The sequence below is a fragment of the Emydura macquarii genome, unplaced genomic scaffold (assembly GCF_026122565.2).
Source record: "Emydura macquarii macquarii isolate MOO-44397 ecotype Brisbane River unplaced genomic scaffold, CSIRO-AGI_Emac_v2 contig_71, whole genome shotgun sequence".
In the NCBI taxonomy this organism is placed as follows: domain Eukaryota; kingdom Metazoa; phylum Chordata; order Testudines; family Chelidae; genus Emydura; species Emydura macquarii.
This window is the reverse complement of record NW_027130208.1, coordinates 4,153,791-4,179,371: the sequence shown is the minus strand read 5'-3', so window position 1 is coordinate 4,179,371 and position 25,581 is coordinate 4,153,791. Positions and strand designations below refer to the sequence as shown.

The 25,581-nt window shown below is 45.4% G+C and overlaps 1 protein-coding gene across 7 annotated transcripts in view; it reads left to right on the top strand.

Moving 5' to 3' along the window:
- CADPS (calcium dependent secretion activator) overlaps window positions 1-25,581 on the top strand; it is a 332,826-nt gene that overhangs the window by 66,935 nt on the left and 240,310 nt on the right. For all 7 annotated transcript variants that reach the window (XM_067541603.1, XM_067541583.1, XM_067541594.1 and 4 more), the window contains exons 2-3: window positions 1,526-1,639; window positions 16,505-16,837. In XM_067541603.1, coding sequence (XP_067397704.1) covers window positions 1,526-1,639; window positions 16,505-16,837 — 447 coding nt within the window. The remainder of the gene's footprint in view (window positions 1-1,525; window positions 1,640-16,504; window positions 16,838-25,581) is intronic.

The window sequence follows — 25,581 nt, the reverse complement described above, 5'->3', positions numbered from 1 at the left end:
TCGGAGGTTTTGGGACACGCAGAGCATGGGGTTGTGTCCCTGACCATCTTGCCTAATAGTCATTGATGGACCTATCTTCCATGAATTTATCCAATTCTTTTTTGAACCCAGTTATGTTTCAGCATTATTTATAGTTATCATTATTTCCAGTTAATCTCTCTTATTTCCCATGCTCCTTGCATTTGTGAATAAACACACAATTTTCAAAAGCTGTTTCATTGTTGCAATATTCAGGTTTTGATGATATTCAGAAAATAAAGGCAACACTTGATTGCTCGTACATGGCATTAATTACACAATAGGTGGCAGGTGCTAGGGCTTGTCTACATACAGTTTTTGCACCCATTTAGCTAACTCCATTTAGACATTAATATAGTTAAATCAGTGCAACCCCATTAGTGTGGAGTCATACCAGTAGAAAGGAATTTATAATGGTATAGCTTCTTTCAGTGTACCAGTTGGGATTTGTTTAACATTAGGGGTTGTACCAATTTTTAACTATCAGTTTCTAAACTGATATAGTTAAATCAGTACAAAAACTGTGTACCATTACCTTAAGACCAAAATAAGCTTGCTTCAAGCATCCTATGGATGCCTCTGAGCCAGAATCAGTGGAAATGTGCTGTAAACTGTGGTATTAGTTATATCAGCTGTAGATGAATCAGAAAATGGTCTGATGGTTAAAATGGCTTGATCTGTGTTGATCAGGGGGTGTGCAAAATGAATGTAAGTTAAATGCTTTTTCTTTCAGCATGTATCAGAAGAGTGGAAATCCTAGCCTAAACAAAGAGAATAGGCTTGACTATAAACTAACCTGGGTTTAAAGATGCAAAGTTGCTTCTACAATAGGTGATAAGTGGTGTTGCAAATTAGGTCCGAAGCGGGCCAAATTGTGTATAATGGTTTATATCTGGGCCTAATACATACCATTCTGGGTATCCAGTTTAATATTGCCCTAGTCGAGTCTCCTTCTGCACTCGCACGGCATCTTTCTCCCAGGCGTTCTTATAAAGAGTTCTTTCCCTTAAATGTATTCAGTACTTAACTATTTAGTGCACAAACTTTCATCAGCCAACTTTTTTTTAAACAACAAGAGGAAAGAAAACTAGAAAAAGTGAGCTGACAAATACCTTGTGTTCCGGGGGTTCATATTACACTCAGTTAAGTTGTTCTGTTCAGAAAAGTTCCAGTTTGGTAGAGGTAGTAATTTTTGTGCATTTTGTGTTGGAAAGAAAATGTGGATGTGGCAAGTTGCTGCCCAGAATTCTTTCAAATGTTCTTAGGAGTGGCCAACGGCATGAATCCACTTGCCTGGGTGAAGGTATTTGTAGCTTATTCAACCTCTGTTACTGCAATGGGGAAAAGACCACATGGTAGAGGTGTGTCTCGTTGTCGCTCTGGCATGGAGCAAGGGTGCCCAGCTGTTACGAGATGGAATATTATAGAAGGTTCTTTATTGGATTATTTTAATGCCATAGTTTCCGTTTTGCTAACTCATCTCTTCTCATTTGAAATGTCTTTGCAGATAAGCAAACAGCAGCTCCAGATAGTCAAGGATCGATTCCAGGCCTTTCTCAATGGAGAAACGCAGATTGTGGCTGATGAAGCTTTTATTAATGCAGTCCAGAGTTATTACGAGGTAAGGCGTGATGGCGGGGCAATTGCTGGGCATGAAATACACAAACATGCACCCAGATCACAATGGTTTCTTATGAACAGGTGTTGCATGGCCTCTTATGCAGTAATAGTCTCATTCAAATCTCTTTGGATGTGCTCTGAAAGCCAACAAATGAATTCAGAGTGGCTTTCAACCAAATCAATCTGAAAATATGGTTCAGCAGTTAAATCTGTGCTAAGTTTCTGCAGTGCATTCATTTTAGTGCTATTCTAAATGTGTTCTCCTGCATAAAGTATCTAAATACTTCATATTCTTACTCTTGGGTTAAATTCTGTCCTGATGGATACCTCTACCTTGCTATTGAGGTCAGTTGGGCCAAATGCTCTCCTCCATCCAGACCGGTGGTGTGAGTGGAGAAATATCAGGGATGAATGTGGCCCATTGGGGTGACATGGAGTGCAAACGAGAGAGAATTTGGCTCTTTGAGGGTACTGTCACTAATCTACGGGGTGACCTAACAATAGCAAAGACCTTGAAAAGCTTTACACATTGCTATAGTGGGTGTCATTAAAATCTTTGCACTGGCCCTTAGCAAGTAATTGGTGCCATCTCTGTACTAGAAACAAAACAACACAAATGCTTCAGTAAAATGAGTCAAAAGGTAAAATTATAAACCTTTCATTGACAGCTACTATACTTAAACCTGGTATGTTGGCACGGTATATCCTAGCCATGGGACTAGCACAGATGTGGTTAGTATTAAAGTTAATTATACTAATAGCCATAGTACTGCGTTTACTTACTAATAAATATAGTGAATAACAACTGGTACTAAATAGGGCACTTACCACGTTGTCTGCAATTCAGAAAAGATTGTGTTTGGGACATTTTAAGGCCGTAAAATCACATCTCTCCTTCCATTCCCCTCTAATATTTGTCTAGACTTGCTATTTATACATCAAAGGGACATTCACCAAGTTGGCTAGCACCATCTAATTTTTTTCATGTTAACAAATTTATATTTCCTACTTTGTCAGCACGTTCCCCAGACTACCAGCAGATATGCACTTTGAGAACTTGGTGAACAATAATTTTTTCTTTGCATTTTTTTTTTTCAACCGGTCCAGTGTTACAGTCCTCATGAGCGACTCGACGATAACTACAGCTGGTTGGCAACTTTTTGACAGAAAAGGCAGTTTCCGCAAAATCAAAATTTTCTTTTGGAAAATTGACTTTGCTGAAATATTTCATTTGGGGTAGGTTCAACCTGGATTGGAATATTTACTTTTTTAACTGACCCAAAACGTTTCGTTTCATTTCAAATCAGTTCAACAATTATTAATTATCAGCTGTATTACCATGGCACCTAGGAACCTATTCGTGAACCAAGACCTCATTGTGCTAGGTGCTGTACAAACACAGAAAAAGACCATCCCTGCTTACAATCGAAGTATAAAACTAGAGGAGACAGATGGATACAGACAGATGGAGCACCAGGAAACGGTGAGGCCATATTGGTAACCATGATCGGCAGTGCTCTCAGCATACCGCCAGCCTAACAAAACATTAAACTGCATTCCCCTATCAGCACATTGCCTTATGGGAGTTGTTGTTCCAGCCCCCGTTCTGCCCTGTGAGTTGGGCTGCCTGGAAGACTTGTTGATGGGAAATGTAATGTGCTGATTTCTCTCTGACCAAGATGCATGGTGCATCATGGGAGCTACATGAGTCTAGGTGCATTTTGGGAGCCTGATACCCTGGCCTGAGTGTCTCCCGTAATGCACATAAACGCATGTGATTCTTCTGATGCACCACAGAACAATCAGCACATTGCCTTATGGGAAATGTCATCCTCCGGGGGGAGGCCCATCCCATAGGAGAAAATAGAGCTGGAAATCTTTGTTTTTATTAGCTCAGGGTAAGTCTACATTCCAGTGCTGCAGCCAAGCCGCTGTAGTGCTGTAGTGTAGACACTTCCTACATCAATGGAGGGGTTTTTCCCCAGCGATGTAGTTAACCCACCTCTCCGAGAGGTGGTAGCTGGGTCAATGGAAGAACTTTTCTGTTGACCAAGCTCGTCTACGATGGGAGCTAGGTCAGCCTCATTACATCATAAGGAGCATACAACGTTTCACAGCCTTAGCAATGTAGCTAGGCTAATCTAATGTTCAGGTACAGACCAGGTGTCAGAAATTTAGTAAGAAACAGAGCCATGGAACTGGCGTCAATTTGGTAGCCGGTAGGTGTGCTGAATGGGCCTGATTCTCATCTCACTCCGGTTTTACATCAAGCAAATCCATCATCTCCTGCAACTCTCCTTGAGCCTGATTCTCCTCTTGCCTAAACTATTGCACTTTACATGCTGAAGGGCCATGAGGTGTGGGCATAGCAGGGATACTCGCTAAATCTGTCTTATCATACAGCCCACAAAACCTGCACTTCTTTGTTTCCCCTGCCACACCCTCCTTCCTGCTTAACCGTGAGCAAAAGTTACGCTCATTTTACACACTAATGCCCCTCTACTGAAAATCAACCACAAAATTCCCATAGGATTCAATGGCATAGGAACACACCCTCAGGGAATATCAGAACAATGCAGGTTACGCTGCTTTAGTGGTTACATCTATCTTCTGATCAACGCACTTTACACTTGAAGTGTAACTTGCATCCTCCTTCCTTTCCGAAAACCATCCCCACTTTTCCAGGAAAATATGTAAGATTCTATAATGGTGATTGCTGTTTTTTTTATGTTTCTCTCCGAGTGCTTGAAATTGCCTTGATGGGCACAATAGTCCACAGATATTTCCCAAGGCAATTAGTCTGATCTTACAGGGTTTAATAGTTCAGTTGTTTCTGTGTTGCACTGTGGCCTCAAAATGGTCTAGCGGCACAATTATTGATTAGGGGTCCAGTTAATGTAATAATAAACAGTATGATGTGGTTGATCCAAAGTGTTTTCCCTGCAGTGAGCTTTCTCATTGGTTACTCTGTTGCATTTCAGAACACTTTTAGACAGTCCTCAAGAAACAAAAAACTGCTCAATGGGTTTGACATCCATTATTTTGAGCCCATTACAAAAATGACTTGGATTTAGTCTGATAGATACAATTTAGACTCTTTCTGTTGCATTAAAGGGAGATTTGAAAATTGCCTTAAAACTGAGCAACCATGTAGCATATTGTAACTTTGATAAGGGTTCCCTTCAGCAGCTGTATATTGGATAAAAGGCTTATTTTTCCAGTTTTCAGATGATAGAAAACAGTTGGAAGGCAATAAAAGAATTAATTTGAAACCAGGGAAGAGTTCACACAATAATACTCAAACATTTAATTCAGACATATCACTTGCACCATTCCAAGGCAATAAATCATAATTAGAAAACACACTTCTCTAATTACGTTCCTTTTTTTAAAAAATGTAATATTTTGGCAACTAACAACATTTGGTAATTAATGGTCTTCATTGTACTAATTAATTTGTAGGACTAGTCACCATTAAATCCGTAGTTGTTTACATGTTGTCATATAGCACAGTTTTTATAGCACAGTCTTTATAACCTCACTTTGTACATTTCAGTCTAGTAAGAAATCAGGGCATGATTCCGTATGATTCCAGCTTCACATATTTACATCCACATATAGAATTGATGTGCACATTTGTGTAAAATACATAACAGTGCAAAGCTGGAAATGTTTGTATTGTCAAAACTCCATACCTGTGTTTAAATCTGAGGTCTGTTAATTCAAGGATATAGGCAGATCAAGTATGTCAGGGTAAACCACAAGAAGAGAGACCATCTGTGACCTTAGAAGAGCCTAAAAGCAAAATCAGCATCCTGAGTTGCTTTTGGAAATGAATTGTAAGCAAGTGCAGAGGTCACAATGTGTACAGTTCATGTTGTGCTCTCTGTGAGAAATACCAGTGCATGACTAAGACAGCCACATTCTGCTCTTGCTGGAATCTGGATTTTTCGGGTGCATTTGGGATTATTGGCAAGAATTTTGTGTTTTCATCCTGAGTGGTCTCTGGGTACTGTTAAAGGACTTGTCTGTCTGTATACATGTTAATAGTTAAAATAGATGGCGCTAAAGAACATGCAGCTCTCTGTTCATAGCTTTTGGAGGACCAGTGAAACTTCCTGTGTGCCACAAATGGCCACCTTTATGCAGCTCTTTGCATGCAGCTCTTAACACAGACTTTCATACCACTCCTTGGAAGGGAAAAAAGGCGTCTGTGTCAGAAAGAGAAAGAAGGGGGATCGAATTATCTGAGCAGTGTAATTTATTATTGTCAGCCATCCTGCCAATCGTTTTTCCGCTTTCCAAGCTACTCCACCATAAAAGGTGAAGATTTAGAATAGTCTATAAGTTGTGGGAGTGGAGAAAAATTCAGTAGTAAACTTTGAAGAGAATTTAAACTGTCATGCCGTATAGAAAAGGGCAGCAACTGCTGCTGTGCGTGGAAACATATAATTCATCCCTGATTTAGCATCACTGAATTGGCCGACTGGTCCCAGCCCTGTCTCTGTTCTCTAGATCGGTAGGAAGCAGAGAGTGATTTTCATCCCTTATCCGAAAAGTATTGCCAGAGGATTGCTACTTTATCACTGCTTCATTGAACACATGCTCTTGCAGAGAATTTGTGCAAGATGGCAGCAGGATTTAAGACCAGCTCAGCTGATTTACTTAGATGTGAGAGGGGAAAAAAGACTATTTAAACACAGCTGGAAGTAAAAAGACGGGGGAAATGCTGCGACGTTATTTGTAGTTTCTCTCCATGACTTTGTTGCCATTTTGTTCTGCAGAACACAGTCGATTCTGTTTATTAGCTGCCCCTGGGTTGCCAGCAAAAAAAGTTGCCATTATCCAAGAGTTGCTAATAAGCAGAAGGCAGATTTGTGAGGCTGCAGCCAGGGGAAGAAGCCCTGGGATGTGCCTTTCCTGCCCAGAGCCCTGCAGGGCGGTATCAGGCAGTCCACATGCTTGGGCTTTTTCCAGGGAGCAGAGGCGCAGGGAGCCCCTGGAGCTGCGTGTACCTCTCCGGGGTCAGAGCATGTAAGCTTATAATAATTTAACGGCCAGAAAACAGTTGCTCAAAGCCTAAAGAACTGAAAACCATTCATCTCTTAGCTGCTAGGTGCCCACATAAGTTCCACTGATGCGGCCATACTGCTGAAGTGATAGCGGAGAACCTATCATGGACATCCACTACATTTCATACAAGCAGTTGCTGTGCTCTCTTACTGCAGGCTTTAATCTTCTGTACAAAAATCCCTCGTTTATGCAAGACATTCATTATCTGTTGTTCTTACAAGGGAAGAATGTTGCTCTCTGGCCATCCCGACTAACAGGGCAGATGAGAAAGTGTTCATAGGAAAGATGTTTTCCCCAGCCCCCAAAAACCAAACTCGTCATTGATACCTCCGCTGAGGAGGGCTAACGCAATGATACCCAGACTTCATGGGCTGTTATTGCATATCAGTTTGCCAGGCAAACACCTTAGCTCTACAAAATGTCGCCTCCCACACTTGTTTAATGGTAAGTGCTCTGCACTTCTAAAGAGCTTTAGGCTACAGCTGGCTGGGAATTTTCCATTGAAACGATTGTTCAATGGAAAATGCAGTTTCCGCTAAGTGGAAAATTTTTAATTTTTGCCAACAATTTTTTTATTTTGGGGGAAAGGCGGGGGATGGAAACAAAATATTTTGCTTCAGCTCAGTTTGACGCTGAACTGCATCTGCCTAGGTTGCAATGGTACCTCATGGGAGTTGTAGTTCAGGCACTTAATTGCCCTTATCTTCTCTGAGCCAGGTGCCGTGGCCAGACTACATATTCCATGAGATAATGCAGTCTCCCCTCTGACTGAGCCGTGTAGTGCATCATGGGAGTCACATGGCTGCTACAGGGTCTGGCCTGTGAGCCCAGCCCATAGAGAAGAAGGGGGGCACCAGGCACCCAAACTACAACTTGCATGAGACTCTGTGACACCCAAGGAAGATGCAGTTGAATGTCAAACTCACTCGAAGCAAAGTGTTTCAACATCTCCAACCTGCAGTTTTTCAGAACTTTGTTATTCATCCCGAATCAGGGTTGAAAACAAAGGTTGAAACAGCAAACTTGTCTGGGATATGGAAATTCCAGGTTTTTTTACCCAGCTTTACTCTTGGTTCCTGCAAGTAGGATCAAATAGAAAGCATTGACTGGGAGTCAGGAAACTGTAGTTCAGGGATATCTAGCTCATAGGTCAGGCCTTTAAATGCAGGCTGTGTTTATCAAACAACTAATTAAGCAACACAAAACTGACTGATAGCAAAGAATTTATGAAAGCTACATTCAAAGCTTTTGAACCATGTAAACAAGACTTCCAATCGAATGATACATGTCACTTTCAATTCACTGTCAAATCTGCTTGATATGTTTTGTTAACAGGGCCTTGGAGGATACAGCAGAAAATAGGATTCAAATCTTTGAATGTAGTTTCCACCCCATAATAGAGCTTGTTAAACCATCGACTGGAATACAATGGAATTTGACAGAGACGTGTGCAAAATGCATTTTTAATATTCAGGCTGTGTTGGAAGTGGATCCTAAAATAAACTGGATGGCTGGGATATTCTTTGCTTGAAAGCTGACAGGCATCTTCTTAATATGAAACACAGGCTAGTTTTGAATGGTATCTCAAAAAGACATCTAGAGCCACATCTTCAGAGGTGTTTAGCCACAATCCTGTGAGGATCTGGGTCACAGCACCTCCGAGGGCCTGGATTCCTATCAATTCAGCTTGAATCCAAACTCACTGGTGCCAAGATCCACTAGAAAGATTGCTGTGCATAGTGTGAAATGACATACCTGAGCTCTGTGTTACTTCACATGGCAAACCATGCTCACAGCCTCGCTCTAAAAATCTGAAAATTAATTAAAAATGTAATGGCTGTTTATGCTGAAGGGCAGTCTGGAGATTTTGAGCAAATAAAGGAACACTTTAACTTTCGTGGACGAGCCTGAGAAACTGCCCCATGGCTGTGTCTGCTTTTCCTATTGGTATGACACTCTCAGGTGGCTCTGCATTATCTGGAATGCTTCTGTCCCAAAGTGAACTCAAAAGCAAGGCCATAGCTACTTTGAAACAGGCCACCTTTCTCAACAGATTGAGTGCAAGTTTCTGTTCTTTTGGGTTTTTTTTTTTTTGGTGTGCGTGTCCTTTAAGTGGAGATGTGTGTTTGGAGTTTACACCAGAGACAATGACAGTTAGTTCTTATCGTCACTACCTCTCAAAGCACTTCACAAACGAGGTTAGAATCACTGTCCCTGTTTTTAACCAATGGGGAAACTGAGGCAGGGGGCAGTGACTTGCCTGAGGTCATTCAGCAGACTAGTGGCAGAGCTTGGAATAGATCCCATGTCTCTTGAGTCTCAGCCCCCAGGGCCATACTGCCTTCCCGATTACATTTGTTTCCTGGCTCATGTAAATAGAAAGAGTTGTGCCTGGCTCCTAGCAATGAGTTGGAAAGTATAAAAAAAACCAAAACCCACTAAGCACTACACCCCCTCCTGGATTCATAGAAGATTAATCATAGAGTCGTAGAAGATGAGGGTTGGATGGAACCTCAGGAGGTCGTCTAGTCCAACCCCCTGCTCAAAGCAGGACTGACCCCAACTAACCAAATCAATGGGCTGGTGCTTTAATATCTGATGTGCCCCCAAGGCCAGGCCAGGCGCCAAGGTGTTGGGAGGAAAGCTCTTTGCTCCCTCCACCTTGGACCGTCAGACCCGGGACAGGGGCCATGCCCCTTGCCAGCACACCGTAGGATGCAAGCCACCTAAAAGGAGCTACAGAGGAAGTGTAGAGGCCTGGTCCCAGCCTGCCCCCTCTGTGCAAACCAACTGAACTAGGCAGCCACAGAGGGAGGGGTACAGCAGAGCCTCAAAGATACGAACACCAGAATTACGAACTGACCGGTCAACCCAACACCCTGTGAAACTGGCAGTAAGCAATCCGGCAGCAGTGGAGGGGGGGGTGGGGGGGAATGAAAGTAAAGACTGTCTGTACTGCAAGGTCGGCATGCAGAGCACACGCCGTCCGGGGTCTGCACTGTTCCTGTAAGCCAAGGGTGCTGTTGGGAGGGGGGAGCTGTTTTCAGCACCCCCACTCCAGAGCCAGGGAAGAAAGCTCCCCTGATGCTGCAAGGAACTTCAGGCTGCAGCCAAAGCCTGGCCTGGAGGTGGAGTGGGAGTCAGCTGCACTCTGGAAGAGTTTTAAAGGGCCACAGCCCGTGCACTGATACAGCACAAGCTTTGCCTGTGGCTGCACTCCTGGATCATGTCAAGGGCAGGGGAGGGAGCGGCGCGGGCAGCCGGCTGGCACCAGCCCCCTGCCATGTGCTACCTCTAGGGTGCAGCAAGCAGGGCACTGAGCAGGGCGAGCCCTGGGGAGAGGCGGCTGCGGGCTGGGGCAGGTAGTGCCAAGGGTGTGGGGCAGGCCCCCCCAATTCAGCCCAAAGGCAAGAAACCGGAATAGGGCAGGAAGCCGCTGGCGAACCAGGCAGTGCTGCCAGGGGCCACCTTTGCAGAGACCTCTCCCAGCCTGAGCCGGAAGACACTGACTGCGGGGAACCGTCCCAGGATGTTTCATTCAGAGTTCTGAACAGCCTCCATTCCCCAGGTGTTCGTATCCTTGAGCTGCTATTGTATGTATTGGGGCTGCTTCAGGGGCGGGGCAGCAGGCTGGCTCTTTGCGCAGTGGGGAGCTCCAGGAGGAGGTGTTGCACTTTGGGTTAGCTCCACGCTCCCCTCCGGGCTGCATCTCCTTACCAAGGGGCGCCATGTGCAGCTCGCTCTGCTTTGACTGACTGCCGCTGCTGTTACCCTGCAAGGAGCGTCAGCTGAGTGCTTAACACGGGCATCTCCTTCCGGGAGGCCTGTGATCCCCTTAGCCTGTAAAAGTCCGATTGCCAGGCCTTTAACACCTCTTCCACAGTAGCCTGGGCCGAGCATGGACCTTCTGCCTTAGTGTCCCAGTCCGGCCCAGAATGTGTGTCTAACGTGGCTCTTTCTACCTACTGAACTCCTCCACTGTGTTTGCTGTGGGTGTCTTTATGGCTGTCTGGGAACTGCACTCCAGCTGAGCCGTGCTTCGCTGCAATCTCCACATGCATAATGTGCGTTCTGGCTCCAGTGGGAAGCAGGCATGGCTGTCCATTGGACATTTAGGGCACATCTGCACAGCAATCAGGAGGTGTGATCACAGCTTGTGTAATAGATCCAGACTAGCGTGGGTCTAGCTAGCCCCACCTATGGGTCTCTCTAGCCACACCCATGACCGTGGTGCATACACGTCCCATGCTGTCGTGGCTTCACTGCTATTGGTTCTCAAGCTAGATCAAAGGTCACGTGGGCACATCTGTGCTTGGTGCAGTCCCGTCTCCCACCTTCCTGGGAAGGGAGGGAGGCACAGCCGAGTAACAAGGCTGCAGGAGCAGTGAGCTATTACCCTACCTTTTCTCTCTCGTTCTTGATTAAGGAGCATGGTGGGGGACCTTGTTTATGACCAGCACAAACAAGGTGTTTTTTTACTAGGGCGAGGCTGGTAGTGGATAAATCAGACCAGCTGAATAATCCACTTTTCTTTTTGTAGAGCTTTTCTCTAACGACTATTCAGTATTGCTGCCTGTTTCCCACAAGCACTTCTCTTGAATGTCCCTTCAGTTTACATTTATGCATTAGAAATCCACATACACCCTACAGCAGCTGGGTAGCCTGAAGAATCACAGGATTTGCTTTGGGCACGGGGGAAACTTTTTTTTAGTCAATCCGGAAACTTTATCACTGACAATCCTAGCACAGGACATAATGGGTATATTACAGGTTTGAAAGATTCCTCTTAACATTCACATTCTGTGTTAACATGCAGCTTAGTCTGTTCTCTGCACTTTGTCCCCGCAACACAGTTCTGTCAGAGAATGAAAGGGGAAGAGATTAAATATGAAGGCGTTTGATATCCTTGTTCTTCCTCGATCTGGTTGCGTGGGTGGAGATTGGTCTTGTCTCTCGTTCTAGTTGTGCATGTGGGATCAATAATTGTATGAAGAAAGAAGGATTCTTTTCCACTATCCCAGACTGATTTACATTAAGCTACAGCACTGCCACCGGATGAAGAGTCTTGTGAACTGTGCAGGTTGCGCCGTGGGGTTTGCAAAACATCTGCCATGCTGTAGAAATCCAGCAAACCCCAGTGGGGCAAGCAGACTTCCACAACCCGCACTGCGGAGAGCCGCCACCTGGCAGCAGACGGGCTTCCCACGGCCTTGCGCGCACTGCTCAGCCTGAGTTAGAGGAGGAATTTTGTCGAGTAGAGACTGGGCTTTTTGAACATAGGCTGAGGAAGTCTCACATCCTTTCTCCTGTTCCCGGGATTCTTAGTTCAAAATGTTTTCAGTGGAAGAAAATGCAGCAGGTTATAATAGTCTGTTAGGAAGTGAGTTTCCCTTGCAAGGATCCTGGAGTGGAACGAAGGATTCATCCAAACACATCCTTGTCGTTTCAAAGGACCAAATCACCCCCAGCTCATGCTCCACTCCCACAGGGTTCAGTGGTGTTATCATGTGCAGCTGCCAGGATGGACATGCTTTAAGAGCATCACCCTCCTGCATCTCCTCCGTAAAAGCACTTTTCCGTGAACGAATGTGAGCCAGGCAGGCCTGGCTGTTACCTGGACCCCGCTGTAATTCTGAGCCTGTCATTCTGACCAGGAGCCGATGATGCCATTTAGCTACCTGATTTCACCTGCAGTTACTCACACCCATTATCTTTTTCCATTTTTAGTCATAAAATTGAAACATGCTTGATGTCAGAGTCATACTTTAAATAACTGTTTTACAGGGAAATTGGTTTAATAGCTGTTTTGTAGAACTGTTTGCACAGAGATGTAATTTAACGCATAAAACAGCTGAGAACCTTCATTTCGTTTATACTACTTCCCTGTTATCAGGGAGACGGATAGTTACGACTGTGATCCACGCAAGGCCTGCGGGTGGTCAATGGACATGAGAATAGGAATAGCTGGCTTGCAATGTGAAAGAGGTGTTCGGTTTCTTTGAATAAACACTGACACACACACCCCCATTGGAACTTTGCAACGATCATTCTCAACCTACCGTAATCATACTAGACAACCCAGAACCTACTGAGCTGCCTGGTTATTTTCCAAAGAAAGATGCACAGTCTTCATGACAAACCAATTTCCCACGGCCTTTCTCCCTTAATGCGTCGGTGTCTACATCTGACACTTCGGATCTCCCCAACTCCCTTCTCTGCCTCCCTTGCTGCGTTCATTGTTTTCTGACGTCCAGCACCTTCCCAGTACCAGTGTCAAATATGGATTAGTCCCTGCCCCGGACCAGCTGATCACAGATGCGTGCTGGCCAAAGCAGATCTCTCAAAATGCTGCTTTTCTAAGTGGCATTGAGATCCCCTTGCTCTACGGGTTGTCTACAAACGATCGCTATGCTAATTGGCATAAGCAATAAATGTCACCTTGTGTCACCGGCTGGGGGAAGGTCACAGTCCGAGTCCTTCACCATCCCTGCCCTTAGGTGACTCACCGCAAGAGAAACACTCTTGCCGCTCACAGATGGGCTCTGTAGGTAAAAAGTAAAAGCCTGTGTCCATGGGTGAACTTTCAGTGCAGAACTGGTGCCGTTTCAGGAACAACAGAGGATGAACTGCGGAGTCACGTTTCAACCTGCTGCTGCCATTACCCAGTTGGGGAAGAGAAAGCTGGGGAAAGGTTTGTGAGCAGGCCCTGGATATGGGTCACTCTGGAATCAGTCAGGCAGGGGGGTAAGGAAGCAGCAGGCTTTCTGACTCTCTTTCCCCACCGCTTGCACACCCGCAACAAGCACGGGGCTCTGTATGCAATAAAGCCCATCCTCCTTCCCTGGCAGATGCATCGGGGCACATAAACACATCAAACGACTGGGCACGACACTTGAATCGCTGTTGAGGAGGATAAATACCTGCCATATCCTCAGGTCATCCCTGAGGTCTTTAATTATTGAGAACTCACAGATACGCCCTTCTGCCTGCACAGCTTCCTCCCAGTGCTCTGTACTCCTGCCATCCTCCGCTTCATTCATAAACCAGCAGTGTGTACTCTCTAGGCAGCAATAGCATTTCCCTGGGTGGGAAGGAATCCCTCTTTCCCGCATGTCCCTGACACTGCTGCTCACACCGTATTTCCTGTCCTCCACGGGCCCGTGATGTCTTGACCCTTTCTTGTAGCAGGGAGAATATCCTCACCTAATATCTGGTCTGCTTTCCCTCCCACCACAACCTATGTTGTGCTGGGTTTTGCATTAATCTCTTTATAACATGAGACTCCTGAGGCTGAATCAAAATGCATCCTTGGTGTAACAGCCTGTTTCAATGGAGTTACAACAGGAATGAATTTGCCCTTTTCTGACAGTGGCTGTAGTATATGCTGCTTTTTTATTTTAATTTTTTTATGAGCTGTCTCAGCGTTAGCCATTGGGTTACAAAGATCAGAAGCTGTGCCCCTGCCTTTTGCTTTCTTCCCCTGCTTGGTCCAGAAGGTTTGACCAGGATATTGCAATGTTGCTTATGGTCTATGTAGGAGGGATAGAATCTCAGCGTATAAGAGCTTTTGGAGACTCTTTTGACAATGCATTATTTCTTTTAGAAGGCATTCTTTAGTCACAACTACCTTTGCATAAATAATTCATCTCCTACATGCAGAATCCTGTCTCTCTTCCTATCTCAGCAGGACGGTCTGCTGAGGTTTGCTTCCGTTTAGTAGCCTAGTGTAGATATCTGCCACTTTCTTCAACTGGATGTGTGGAATCATAGTCTGTCTTAAACCAAGATGGGTTTATTATACACCTGCACTTACAGACTTCTACCCAGCTTTGACTCTCCTCTTTACTGGGAATACACCCAGTCACTATCTCGCACAGACGACAGAATAACATACCTCAAGTAAACGTATATCATTACAATCTGCAGCCATTTGTGAACCTGAACCAGTGAAGACCTGGAAAGAGTTTTTAACAGAGCTTTGTCGTGCAGGATATGGGACTACAGCCAATTTCAGGGACCGACTGACTAACTCAGACTAACACTGTGGAGATTTCAGAGCTGTCCATTCCAGCCTCTTCTTCTGATAGTGAGATCTCAAAGCTTCCAGAAATTTTCAGTTCAGCCGTGGCTCTCCAGGGTAAATACAAATACCCTGCACGCCTTCAGTGATAGAGATGTATTATTTTCCTCCAAGCGAGGAGCATACGTGAGCAATTCTCTCTCCTGAGTGGATTCTTTATCCTTTAATCTTTCCGGTCTCTGTGGGGAAGGGGTCAGAGCTGACAAGGGGTCCCTAGGCATGAAATGGCATGAATATTTTTAATGTGGGGGCTGTCACAGCGCCAAACACTTCTCGTCTTCGTTGCCTGCCCTCTGCGTGTCCAGACAGACGGACAAAACAAAGCCAACCGTGAGAGAGGTGAAACCGTTACAGGTAGTCTGCTAGGCGTTGCGTCCTGCTATGGATTCAACCAGTTCTGAGGTTACAAGTATCTTGTCGCTGAGGTCATTGATTTTAATTGAAAAGTTGTTCACTGTTCTCTGCTGCGTGCAATCTCTTGGGCCTTCTCTGTTCTGGGGAGGGGAGTTCTGGCCCCAGGTAGTGTGCTGAGGGTTGCATTCATGATGGAAGGTTGGTGTTCTTATTCGGGGTGCAGTTGCCCTCCTACTGCTATGGGCCATTGTTGGATCCCAGCAGCATTCCAGCTGCCGTGATGCTTTCTCTGTTTGTGGTCAGATTAATAGTACCATGTGTCAATATTAAATTAAAATACTTAATGGTTAAAGGAGCCGAATAGCAGGGATTACATTAAGATCTTAGATCAGCTTCTTCCAGCAATGTAATCCCAGAGTAACCCACACAGAAGTCAATGGAGAGAGGAAAATTTGGCCCCTACTCCGCTTATGCATGGCAGTGACACACACACACACCCCACATGGACCAGACCCTCAGCTGGTGTAGATCAGCACTGCTCCATTGACTGCCTGTTTTACGCCAGCGGAGGAATCTCTCCCTGCATGGCCAGGAAGTAGACATGTGAATACATTTCAGAGCTGTGCAACAGAGAGATTTTATCCTGCATGTTTTGGCAGCATCGCCTGCCCACTGATGTCTCCCTGCAGCATTCGGCTAACCTTCCCAACTCCTGAGCAACTCTGAACCGCTGCCCTCATTGTGAAGTGTCAGATGACTGGCAACTACTTACACTGGTGTAAACAGTCCAGCTCCACTGATTTCAATGGAATTAGTCCAGGTTTACACGGACAGCAGAATTTGGCTGGATGACTGTTGGTTAGGTTGACCAGATGTCCCGATTTTATGGGGACAGTCCCAATATTTGGGGCTTTGTCTTATATAGGCGCCTGTTACCCCCCAACCCATCCCCATTTTAGATACTTGCTATCTGGTCACGCTACTGTAGGTACACAATAACTCTTGTTACAGCAATAGCTAGAGTTAAAAGACACTCCCGATTCCTGAACGGTGTTTATGTATCTGGCACAACGTGACAATGACCTCAGGTGAAGTCCTGATTACAGCAAAATGTTTCTGCTTCATGGTCGCAAGGCAGAGGCTTCACCTGACTTCATTCCCTCTCATAACGTTACCAAACGTCACCTATCTGTTTAGCAACACTTGACTGCCGCATGGGAAATTGGAAAGTATTGTATACATAAGTTCACTTCGGGGCCTGCAGTGCTTCATGTGGACAAACTGGGTTTAATGATGCTTTATGGTAACTGGTGGTTACAAAGATGGACTAATTTATTTTTCCTGCCGCGCTCCTTGCAGGTGTTTCTGAAAAGCGATCGTGTGGCCCGGATGGTGCAGAGCGGGGGTTGCTCCGCGAATGACTCCCGGGAAGTCTTCAAGAAGCACATTGAGAAGAGGGTGCGCAGCCTTCCAGAGATCGATGGCCTCAGCAAGGAGACGGTTCTGAGCTCTTGGATGGCAAAATTCGACGCCATTTACCGCGGCGAAGAGGACCCGCGTAAACAGCAGGCCAGGATGACTGCCAGCGCCGCCTCGGAGCTGATCCTCAGCAAGGAGCAGCTGTATGAAATGTTCCAGAACATCTTGGGAATCAAGAAATTTGAGCATCAGCTGCTGTACAATGCGTGTCAGGTAAGAGTCCCTCCCCATCGGGGGGGATCAAGTCATTGATGGCACCTCATGGGCCATTTTTCTCTCGTCGTACTTACCTTTATACTGTCAGCTGGTCACTGTCCCGGGGAAACACTGTTCAGTGCATCCTGCAGGAAATCGTGTTAGCATTTGAATCTCCAAGGCACAAAGGGTGAACGTTTGACGCAAACTGGCTTGGTGAGGTTGTGCTGGATTTTCTGGGACCTGTTGTGAGCTGTTTGTGAAGCTAATGAGGCTAAAGAATAGCCAATTCCTACCATCCTCGCCCATGCCTGACCCCATGGGACTTACGCTATGAGTTAAGGGAGAAAAGATCTATTACCTAATCCTTGCTGCTTGTGGTACCACTGGCTGGGCAGGTAAAAGTCTCTGGGCTTCCACTCCATTCTCCCCCTGTTCTCAGTCCCTCTCTTTGCATGTGTAGGGATGGTGGGTTGTGAAGAAGGGATGTAATGCATGTGGGGTATGGAGGGAAGTGAGATAGGAAGAGGAGCAGCAGATGGAATTGGGAGGAGACCGCACTTGTAGGCTTTAAACTCGAGCTCTGGCAGCTCTTTGTTCCTCTGTGTGAGGAGCTGTTCGAGGGATTATGTTGGGGACGTTCTCTGGCCTGTGTTACTAGATGTGACCAGATTACCGCAATGGTCCCTTCTGGCCTTGGAATCTATGAACCTTGTGAGGCTCCCTGACCGTTCTTTGAAGCTTTGCTATGGCCCATCCAACTTTGGATTGCATCTCCTTTGTCTCAGCCCGCCTGGTTTAGATGCTTTGTCTTCACTGCTAAAGAAGGTGGGTTTTTACTGCAGGATCACTAATGCAGGCTACCTGTCCTGTTGTAAAATCCTAGTGGAGACAAGGCACCTGTAATTTTACGGACAGGTGACTAGGTGAGGTCATCCATGGGCAAGACACAGTGCTGTCCTCGCATCGCTACCTTGTGATAAACACTACAGGTGCCTTGTCTCCACTGGCATTGGACAGTAGGACAGCGAACACATGTTTATCTTGTAACTCCCCTGTCTTTTTGGCAGTGAAGACTTCACCGTACATGGGCTATTCAGGGATGCTCTGAACACAGACTCCTCAACAGGGACCAGTACGACATTCTTTACAGGGAAAAAATATCCTCTAAGCCATTTCCAAGGAAGGCTGAGATCTCTGCCTTCCCACTGCATGGACAACGAAATGATTTTGTCACTTTCTTCCCTCGTTTCAGTAATTTGTGCCCAGTAAAGATGAATTTTGCACCATTTTCTGTTCTCCGAGTTCAGATGTTCACGTGATCCTGGAGACAGTTCTGCTGTCATGTCACAGTGACAGAGGATCTAGCTGGCATTACAATTCTGGTTAATAAAGTGACTTCTTGGCAGGGATTGTAACGAAGAGGGACTTAAGTACCAAATGGGCAGAGCAACCTCAAAGCATATCCTGGGTCAGGGTGTACTCTGCAGTCCCCTGGCCACAGGGCTGTAAATATATAACACAATAAGACTTGGCAGATTTCTTTTGTGTGCAGAAATGCTTCTTACCTCCAACTGTATGACGCTGCTGTTGCAATCTGTAGGACATGTTGATGTCTACCTCAGAAGTTTAAAAAATGGCAGAAATGGTATGTGCTGTTCTAATCCTCTTGAGGTTGTCTCAAGGAGCAGGAATACTCCAGAAAATGATCTCATCCTCCAGCCCACCCTTCCCGAGGGACTTCGATCACACGCACCAAAGTGTAAATTACCCTTCCATCTCCCGTACAGGCCCCAGGTGACTGTTGGTGTACATTTAATCATTGCCGCACTACTCTAGGTCAGCGAAAGCCCGCGATGTGTGACAGTCTTTCTGCCTGCGGGGAGGGGTATAGTGCCAGGAGCCAGGGCGCATACCAGTTGCAAATGGGTAGCGGAGCCCCTGTCCTGCGTACAATATTTCCTGCCGTCAACTTGTTAGTTTTACTGCAAGAATGAAAGAGTTTAATGCTGGGTTTGTTTCATCCCTCCTTTGTAATCCTCACAGAAGCAGCAAAACTGCAATAAGGCTTTTGAGAGAGGTGTGGGGTCTTTTTTTCATTGAAAATGTGAACGCTACTGTCAGTGTTACTGTTTACCTGTACGGTAACCATCACAACTATACAAGGGGACAGCACCTTCTATGAACTACCACTTGAAAACCTCCGACGCGTTGGCCCTCGTCAGAAATAGTTGCGCTCTTTCGTGAGTGCTCTGTGAAGTTCAGAACGCGCAGATTGAGATGAGAATGCCTTCGAATCTGGACTTGGGTGTTTTTCGTTGTAATTTGCCATGGGTGACGCTTGGCTTACAGCTGTTCTCATTAGATCCTGAGATGGGTTTTTTTTCCCCCCTTTCCCCATTCATCTCCTGCATTTGCTCCTTGTTTTCTGTAGCTGCTGTTCAGGAGACAGCACAGAGTCAGCTGGAAGATGAGTGCAGTGCGGTGACCTCCCCTCTTCCGTGAGCTCCCAGCATTTCAAACTCCCCTCCTCCATTGCTTTGAGGGCCTTGTGGTGTCTCCTGCACCAAGCGCGTTTGTGATAAACAAATACACGCTGTCACTTCTATCCCGCTAACAGCACATAAACCAGAGCCGGGTCTTAGCTGCAGCAGGTTGTTCTCTGTTCTTACCGACATGCCCAGCTCTGGGCTGCAGTCTACGGAGTAACCCCCTGAACTCTGCAGCCACACCCAGCCCCCTTTAGATAGCAGCAGCAGCTCCACGTGGCCCTATATTATGGAAACCTCCCTGCTCGCTGGATCTTCTTTCAGAGCTTGCCGGCAGCCATGATCGTTAACGAGGCATTGACATTACCACTGAGCAATGCAAGGGGCTCTCCCTGCCGCCCCCCTGCTACGCACGCTTCAGACCCAGTACACTACTTCTCCATCTTTCCCTCCCTCTCGGGCTGTGAGACGCTAGATCTGCAAATCAGTCAGCACCCACGTAGCGGTGCAGAGCACGGGGGCTCTCACGTTGCTGCCTATGCCTGGAGCCCTTTAGATGCACTGTTCCTTGGATGCTAAAATGCTTGACAAGGGGAGTATTGGAGCAAGCTTCAAATGAGCATTTTAAATGTTTATTCCTTGCACTGAACATAGCAGAAGCCCAGGGATTGAATCCTGAGGGCCCCTGCATGGACTTTGCCTAAGGAGACTTTTCTTGGAGACTTGGTTTAGTTTTTGATCCCTCTCTGCGACCAGACAGTGGAGAAAGTAGACATGCTTTTGGAGCCAGATTATCCTCTAAAATCAAGGCTTATCTTGCTAGGCGTTTTTGACGAGACATCAGCATCGCTGCCTGAGTGCAAACTTCTAGTGCACGCTAACACGGCCGGGATAAAAAGTGCACCATTGCTCGAAACTGGGGAAAGCGGCACGGGTCATCATAATGGGGATGGATCTCCAATGCAGACAACACCTAGTACTGGGGATAACCTGGAAACAGTCCCTTGCAATCAGTGGAGAATACAGCAGCATGAGTGAGGAGAAACAGTCTCCCAGAACAAAAAATAAAACCATGTGCATGTTAGTATTCTTTTTTACTTGGATAGGAATATCAGAATTGCCAGACTGGGTCAGACCTGTGGTCTACCTAGCCCAGTCTCCAGTCTCTGACAGTGGCCAGCACCAAGGCTTCAGAGGAAAGAGACCCTGCAGTATGCAGTGATGGGATAACCTGCCCTCAGAGAATGTTTCCTCCCAGCTCTGAATAATTCAGGGTTTCTCTCCCTTCCAGAACTCTTGTTCGTTTGTTAATACTCCCTACTAAAACTCTGGATATTCTTGTAGCCCACTTCTAAAGTCACAAGTGGGAGTTAAATTCCCATGGACTGTTGCTGGGAACCAGGCACCCTGGTGCCCCTGAAAATTTCCCTTGTGCATGTCTACCGCCTGCCTGAATGCTCTTGAACTCATGTTTATGTGTGGTGGTTTGTCTGACACCAATTAGAGAGAGACACCTGCCAACATTTGAACACTATAAATAGAGACATTCAGAGAGAAAACTGAGATACATCCTGTAACACCACTGAAATGCCTTGGGTCCAGGGAGCTCTCTGGAGAAAGAGTGGGGGAAAGGAAAGATGTTTTGTGTCTATAAATAAAGTGTGTTTGTGTGCAGAAGGGGTTAATATTTATATATCTCTTTCAGATGGAGCGGCCCATTGCAATAGGAACAGAGGCACATTTTTAAACCACCCCCGTTTATTTCCCATTAATTTTTGTCCAGCTCTTTTCATTGTCACTAGTGACAAGTGATCCCTGTACACGGCTCTGCCAGCCTTTAAAAATAAACAGCACAAGCTCGCTGGCCAGGTAGATTTCAGCCCTGTCTTGGGAGTGATATTTGCAGCATGTAGCATCTTTTATGTGCTCCAGGTGCAGTTGTCCTATTTAGCATGGTCAGACTCTCTTGTCTCATCAAAGTGAATTGGAAATAGAACTTTAACCTTTCTCTCGATGCCGTAGCATCAATTGAGTGGGTCTGTGTAGACCCGCTCAGTCGATCGGAGAGCACTCCCCGAAAGGCAGAAAGCAGCATTGATGGGAGATACGCAAGGTACCAGTGTAGTCGCCGCCAGTGTAGACCGGTCCTTGGTAACAAGAGTGACGTTTCTATTGGCTGTGTCCTATGAATAAAATACTCTTATACTATATTCATTGTTGATATATGAATGTGCATTAAATACAAATGCTTAAAAATGTGTTTGCCTGCCACATCTGGTTGTGCTTGAAATAGTAACATTCATCTACGAGCGCTAAAGGCTCACATTGCTCAGGCGTGCATAATTAAATCATGCAGACGCCTATAGTGGATAACAAATATGCACGGCTCCTGCTCTTAGATGCCACAGCAGAATCTGTCTGTCTCTGAAAAGGCATGGCGGAAAGGTTTGATAGCTATAGAATGTCACCTTCTAGCTGCAGTTACAGGTGTGGTTTAAGTAAATCACAATATACTCTGACGCTACTTTGACTTGAATTTATCGGATGCATATGTATTAGTATTAGAAAACTATGTATTTCCTTGATTGGCTGTCTTTATTTCATTCTTCTTCTCAGAACTCTCACTATACTGCCTCTCCTGCAGTTAGAGAGACAAGGTGGGTGAGGTAACATCTTTTATCAGACCAACTTCTGTTGGAGGGTGAGAGAGAGAGAGAGGTTTTTGAGCTTACACAGAGCTCTTCTTCTACCTCACCCACCTGGTGTCTCTAATATCCTGGGAACGACCTGGCTACAACACTGCAGACAACTAATGCAGTTAATGATTCAATCACTCATGCTTAGAAAAGCTAACAAGATCTGTCTGTGATATTGTTCAGATTATTTTTATGGTTGATATAGTGGTGTCACAATGCACTGTATTCTGCAGACTTAGAGACTACTCAGTAAGACCCTGAACTTTCTTTAGTATCCATCCTGATAAAAGCTGAATGCATTATGGAGTTCAGCCTTTAGAATTAGGTATTAGCATTACCAAATTGGTGCCAATGTGTCCAACGCTCTCGGAACACAGTTCTAATGCATTTAGCATTTAGCATCAGGAAATCCTTGCTCTCTGTGCCAGGAGCCTAATTACAAAAACAGATATTCCCCCAGATGCACCCATGCGAGATCCAAGAAAATAATTTTCCTGTTGACAAATCTGCCCAGTTTTACTGCTCTCCTTTCTTACCTAGTCAAAGGTATGTCATCATAATTATAATATTTTGCACTTTGCTCTCACCATTCATCTAAACATCTTGACGTGCTCTAGAAGGGTGGTTAAGTATTACCATCCCATGTTAATGATGAAGAAACTGAGAAACCACGTGGTGGTTAAATGATTTGCCAAGGGTCAGCAAATGCCAATCCAGGGATAGTACCCAGTTCTCCTGGTTTCTAGTCCAATGTTAGTGGCTAGATCATGCTGCCTTCCCTGACCCCATTTCAGGTGGGTATAGAAATCCATTTCAGGTTTTCTTTTGTTGTATGCAAAGTGGTAGCTACTACTGCTAAACTGAGAAATGCGCTGGGTGAATTCTTGCTGCTTGTGCAGTATTGAGCCTTATTTTGCTTAAGCAAAATGACATGGTTTTCATTGAAAATGTCCAGTTTTCAAGCACTTAGAGGTATATTCTCCCTTTGATTCATGCACAGAGCTTCCAGTGATATGAACGGTAGTTAAGTGAACTGACACTAGCTCCCTTGTGATTCCCGTTCCATCTAGTTATGTAGACTGAAACCTTATATACTATAGAAAAAAATCCTGAGGGGGGGGGGAATAAATCCACCTGGCCATAACATACAAACACCAGAGTCTTAAGGGACATTCCCACCTTGAAAATTGCATTCCTTTCTGAAAACCTTATAACTGACTCCTCACGCAAGAACAAAGGACCCTTTGATTACATTAAAAGGTGGCGAATTCAAAACTGATATAAGGAAATACATTTCCCCCCCGCACAGTGTTTAAATGGACTGTGGAACTCATTCTCCCAAGATGCTATCAAGGCCAAAAACTTAGCAAGATTCAAAACAGGATTGGACACCCCTGGGTAGTATTATCCATAGAATTACTATAATTTAATGCTAACAATTTTGGAAAGGTTATCAACCTTATGCTTCAGGTTTTAAGCCAATCTCTAGCTATTAGGGATTGGGAAGAGATCTAATAGGGGAGAGGAAGGAGCGTGGGTGCAGCAGATTATCCCGCCTCTGCCTAATGCAGGGTTTCTTGTTCCTACTTCTGCAGCATCTGGTCCTAGCTACTGTCAGAGGTGAGATCTGGATTAGGTAAACCATGGATCTGATCCAGCCTGGAAATTCCAATGCACCTGGTGTCCCCATATCTAGTGTCAGTGTAACTGAAGGAAGTTAGCATGCTTTTCCCCCTTGGTGTGTTTCCTTTGTGCATTTGAAAGCCCTTTGTAAGTCAGTTTGTCTCTCTCCTCTATAATCAGATAAATTCCAATCCTGCAATCAGATCTGGCCCTATGTCCACATACCTCCCCATCCATGGGGCCTTTTTCAGTTTTCCTCTTGTAGAAAGACCCTTATAAACATCAGTGGGAGAGCAGGAAAAGCCACAGAATAAAACATTTTTAGAACCATTTTTAAATAAAAGTTTCAGACCATCCCATTTAATGGGTGCTCTATCAGAAACTGGCCTCTCCATGCAAGGCTGAAGGCTTCGCCTACTCAATCCTGAAACAAAAGGAAGGTAAATCGTGGGCACTATTCCTAGCAGGTGCTTTTTAGTTACCAATATTGCATGTTATTTTTCCTTTGTACTTCACATGTACATAAAAAGCTTAATGTTACAGCAACCCAAGAACATGTTGGAGGCGAGCATCTATTTAAAAAGACTTGTCTTGTTGGTTTTCTCTAGAGCAAACATTGGCTGGGACCCTGGCAACACGCATGCTGTGGGAACCCAACTGATCTTTCTATCGTAGCCTGAAAGCTGGAGCCGATGTCTTGCTCTGAGATAACCCTGTCATTTGCTCCACACCTGTGCCAGCTGGTCTGGGGCCGATTACTGCAGGGCACAAAGGGGAGTGATAGCAGATGCAGTGAGTTGTTCCTCTCCAACCCAGTTCTGCCCTTCTGGAGTCCCACTGTGTATCGACCTACTGGGCTTTCTCAGCAGACAACTGCACGCGTGGGCAGCCGAGTCTGATTCAGGCTCGTTCCCATGTGCTCCTTTCCCCCAAATGGGTTTCGTGCAGGAAGAATCTGTCACCAGTGAGCACAGGTACCAGTCAGTGAGTGTGCAGGCGGGTGGGTCTGAAAAGCCATCCCACTATCTTTATTGGGCGGGGGCGGTGAGGACCAACCTGTGGAGATGCTGCACAGAAAGGAAGATAAATGTTTGGGCCTCAAAGAGGTTAACGCTAATGGGCACTTCCAGCTAGACGGAGGCAGTGCAGCAGAGTTGATCCATTCCGCGGTGGAACTCTGGGAGGGGACGCTGATTCATTCATGCTGACTGATCCTTGCAGCCGTCTCTCTTTTTAGCTCCACCTAGATATAAGGGAAGTGGACGTGGCTCATTCCTCAGAAAGAATGAGGCCGTAAGAGAAGGAAGTCTCTGCACAGAAAATCAGGCACAGCCAAGCTTTGGGAGGAAATGTAGGTGCAAGTTTGGCCTTCAGTTGCTGTTTAACAAGCGAGGCAAGTCCCATCTGGGGTGTAAGGCTGGGCCAATTAGGGTGGGTGGAATCCCAGCCCCACTGAAGTCAATGTCAACTTGCCCACTGACTTCAGTAGGGTCAGGATTTTACCTAGTAAGTGTAGATTCTGTGCAGAGCAAGGTAGGAACTCCAGCTCTTTACATAGGCCACTGAGAGTGCGTTTTCACTGCAGATTACTCTGTTGCCTTACTGTGACCCGCTGTTAATTATGTCATGGACGGCGTATTTCTTTATTCACTTCTGGAGGATATATTTATGTAGAGGAAGGATTATTTCTAAAGGGATTTTTTTTATTTTTAATACTATATCCCTAAGCAGTATTCTAGGAGTATTCATGATGTAATGGAAGCGATCCTGTGGAATCCACCCATATAACCAAACAAACGTGATTGAAGTGGTTGGAAAGGTTTTGAGGAAACAAAGAGATGAAATGAAGTTACAGTGAGATGTTGATGGATTTGTCTAACAACTTTCTGACATGAAATTTTCAAATAGTGCACACAGTCTAATCATTTTGCATATTTATATATGTTCCTGCAGA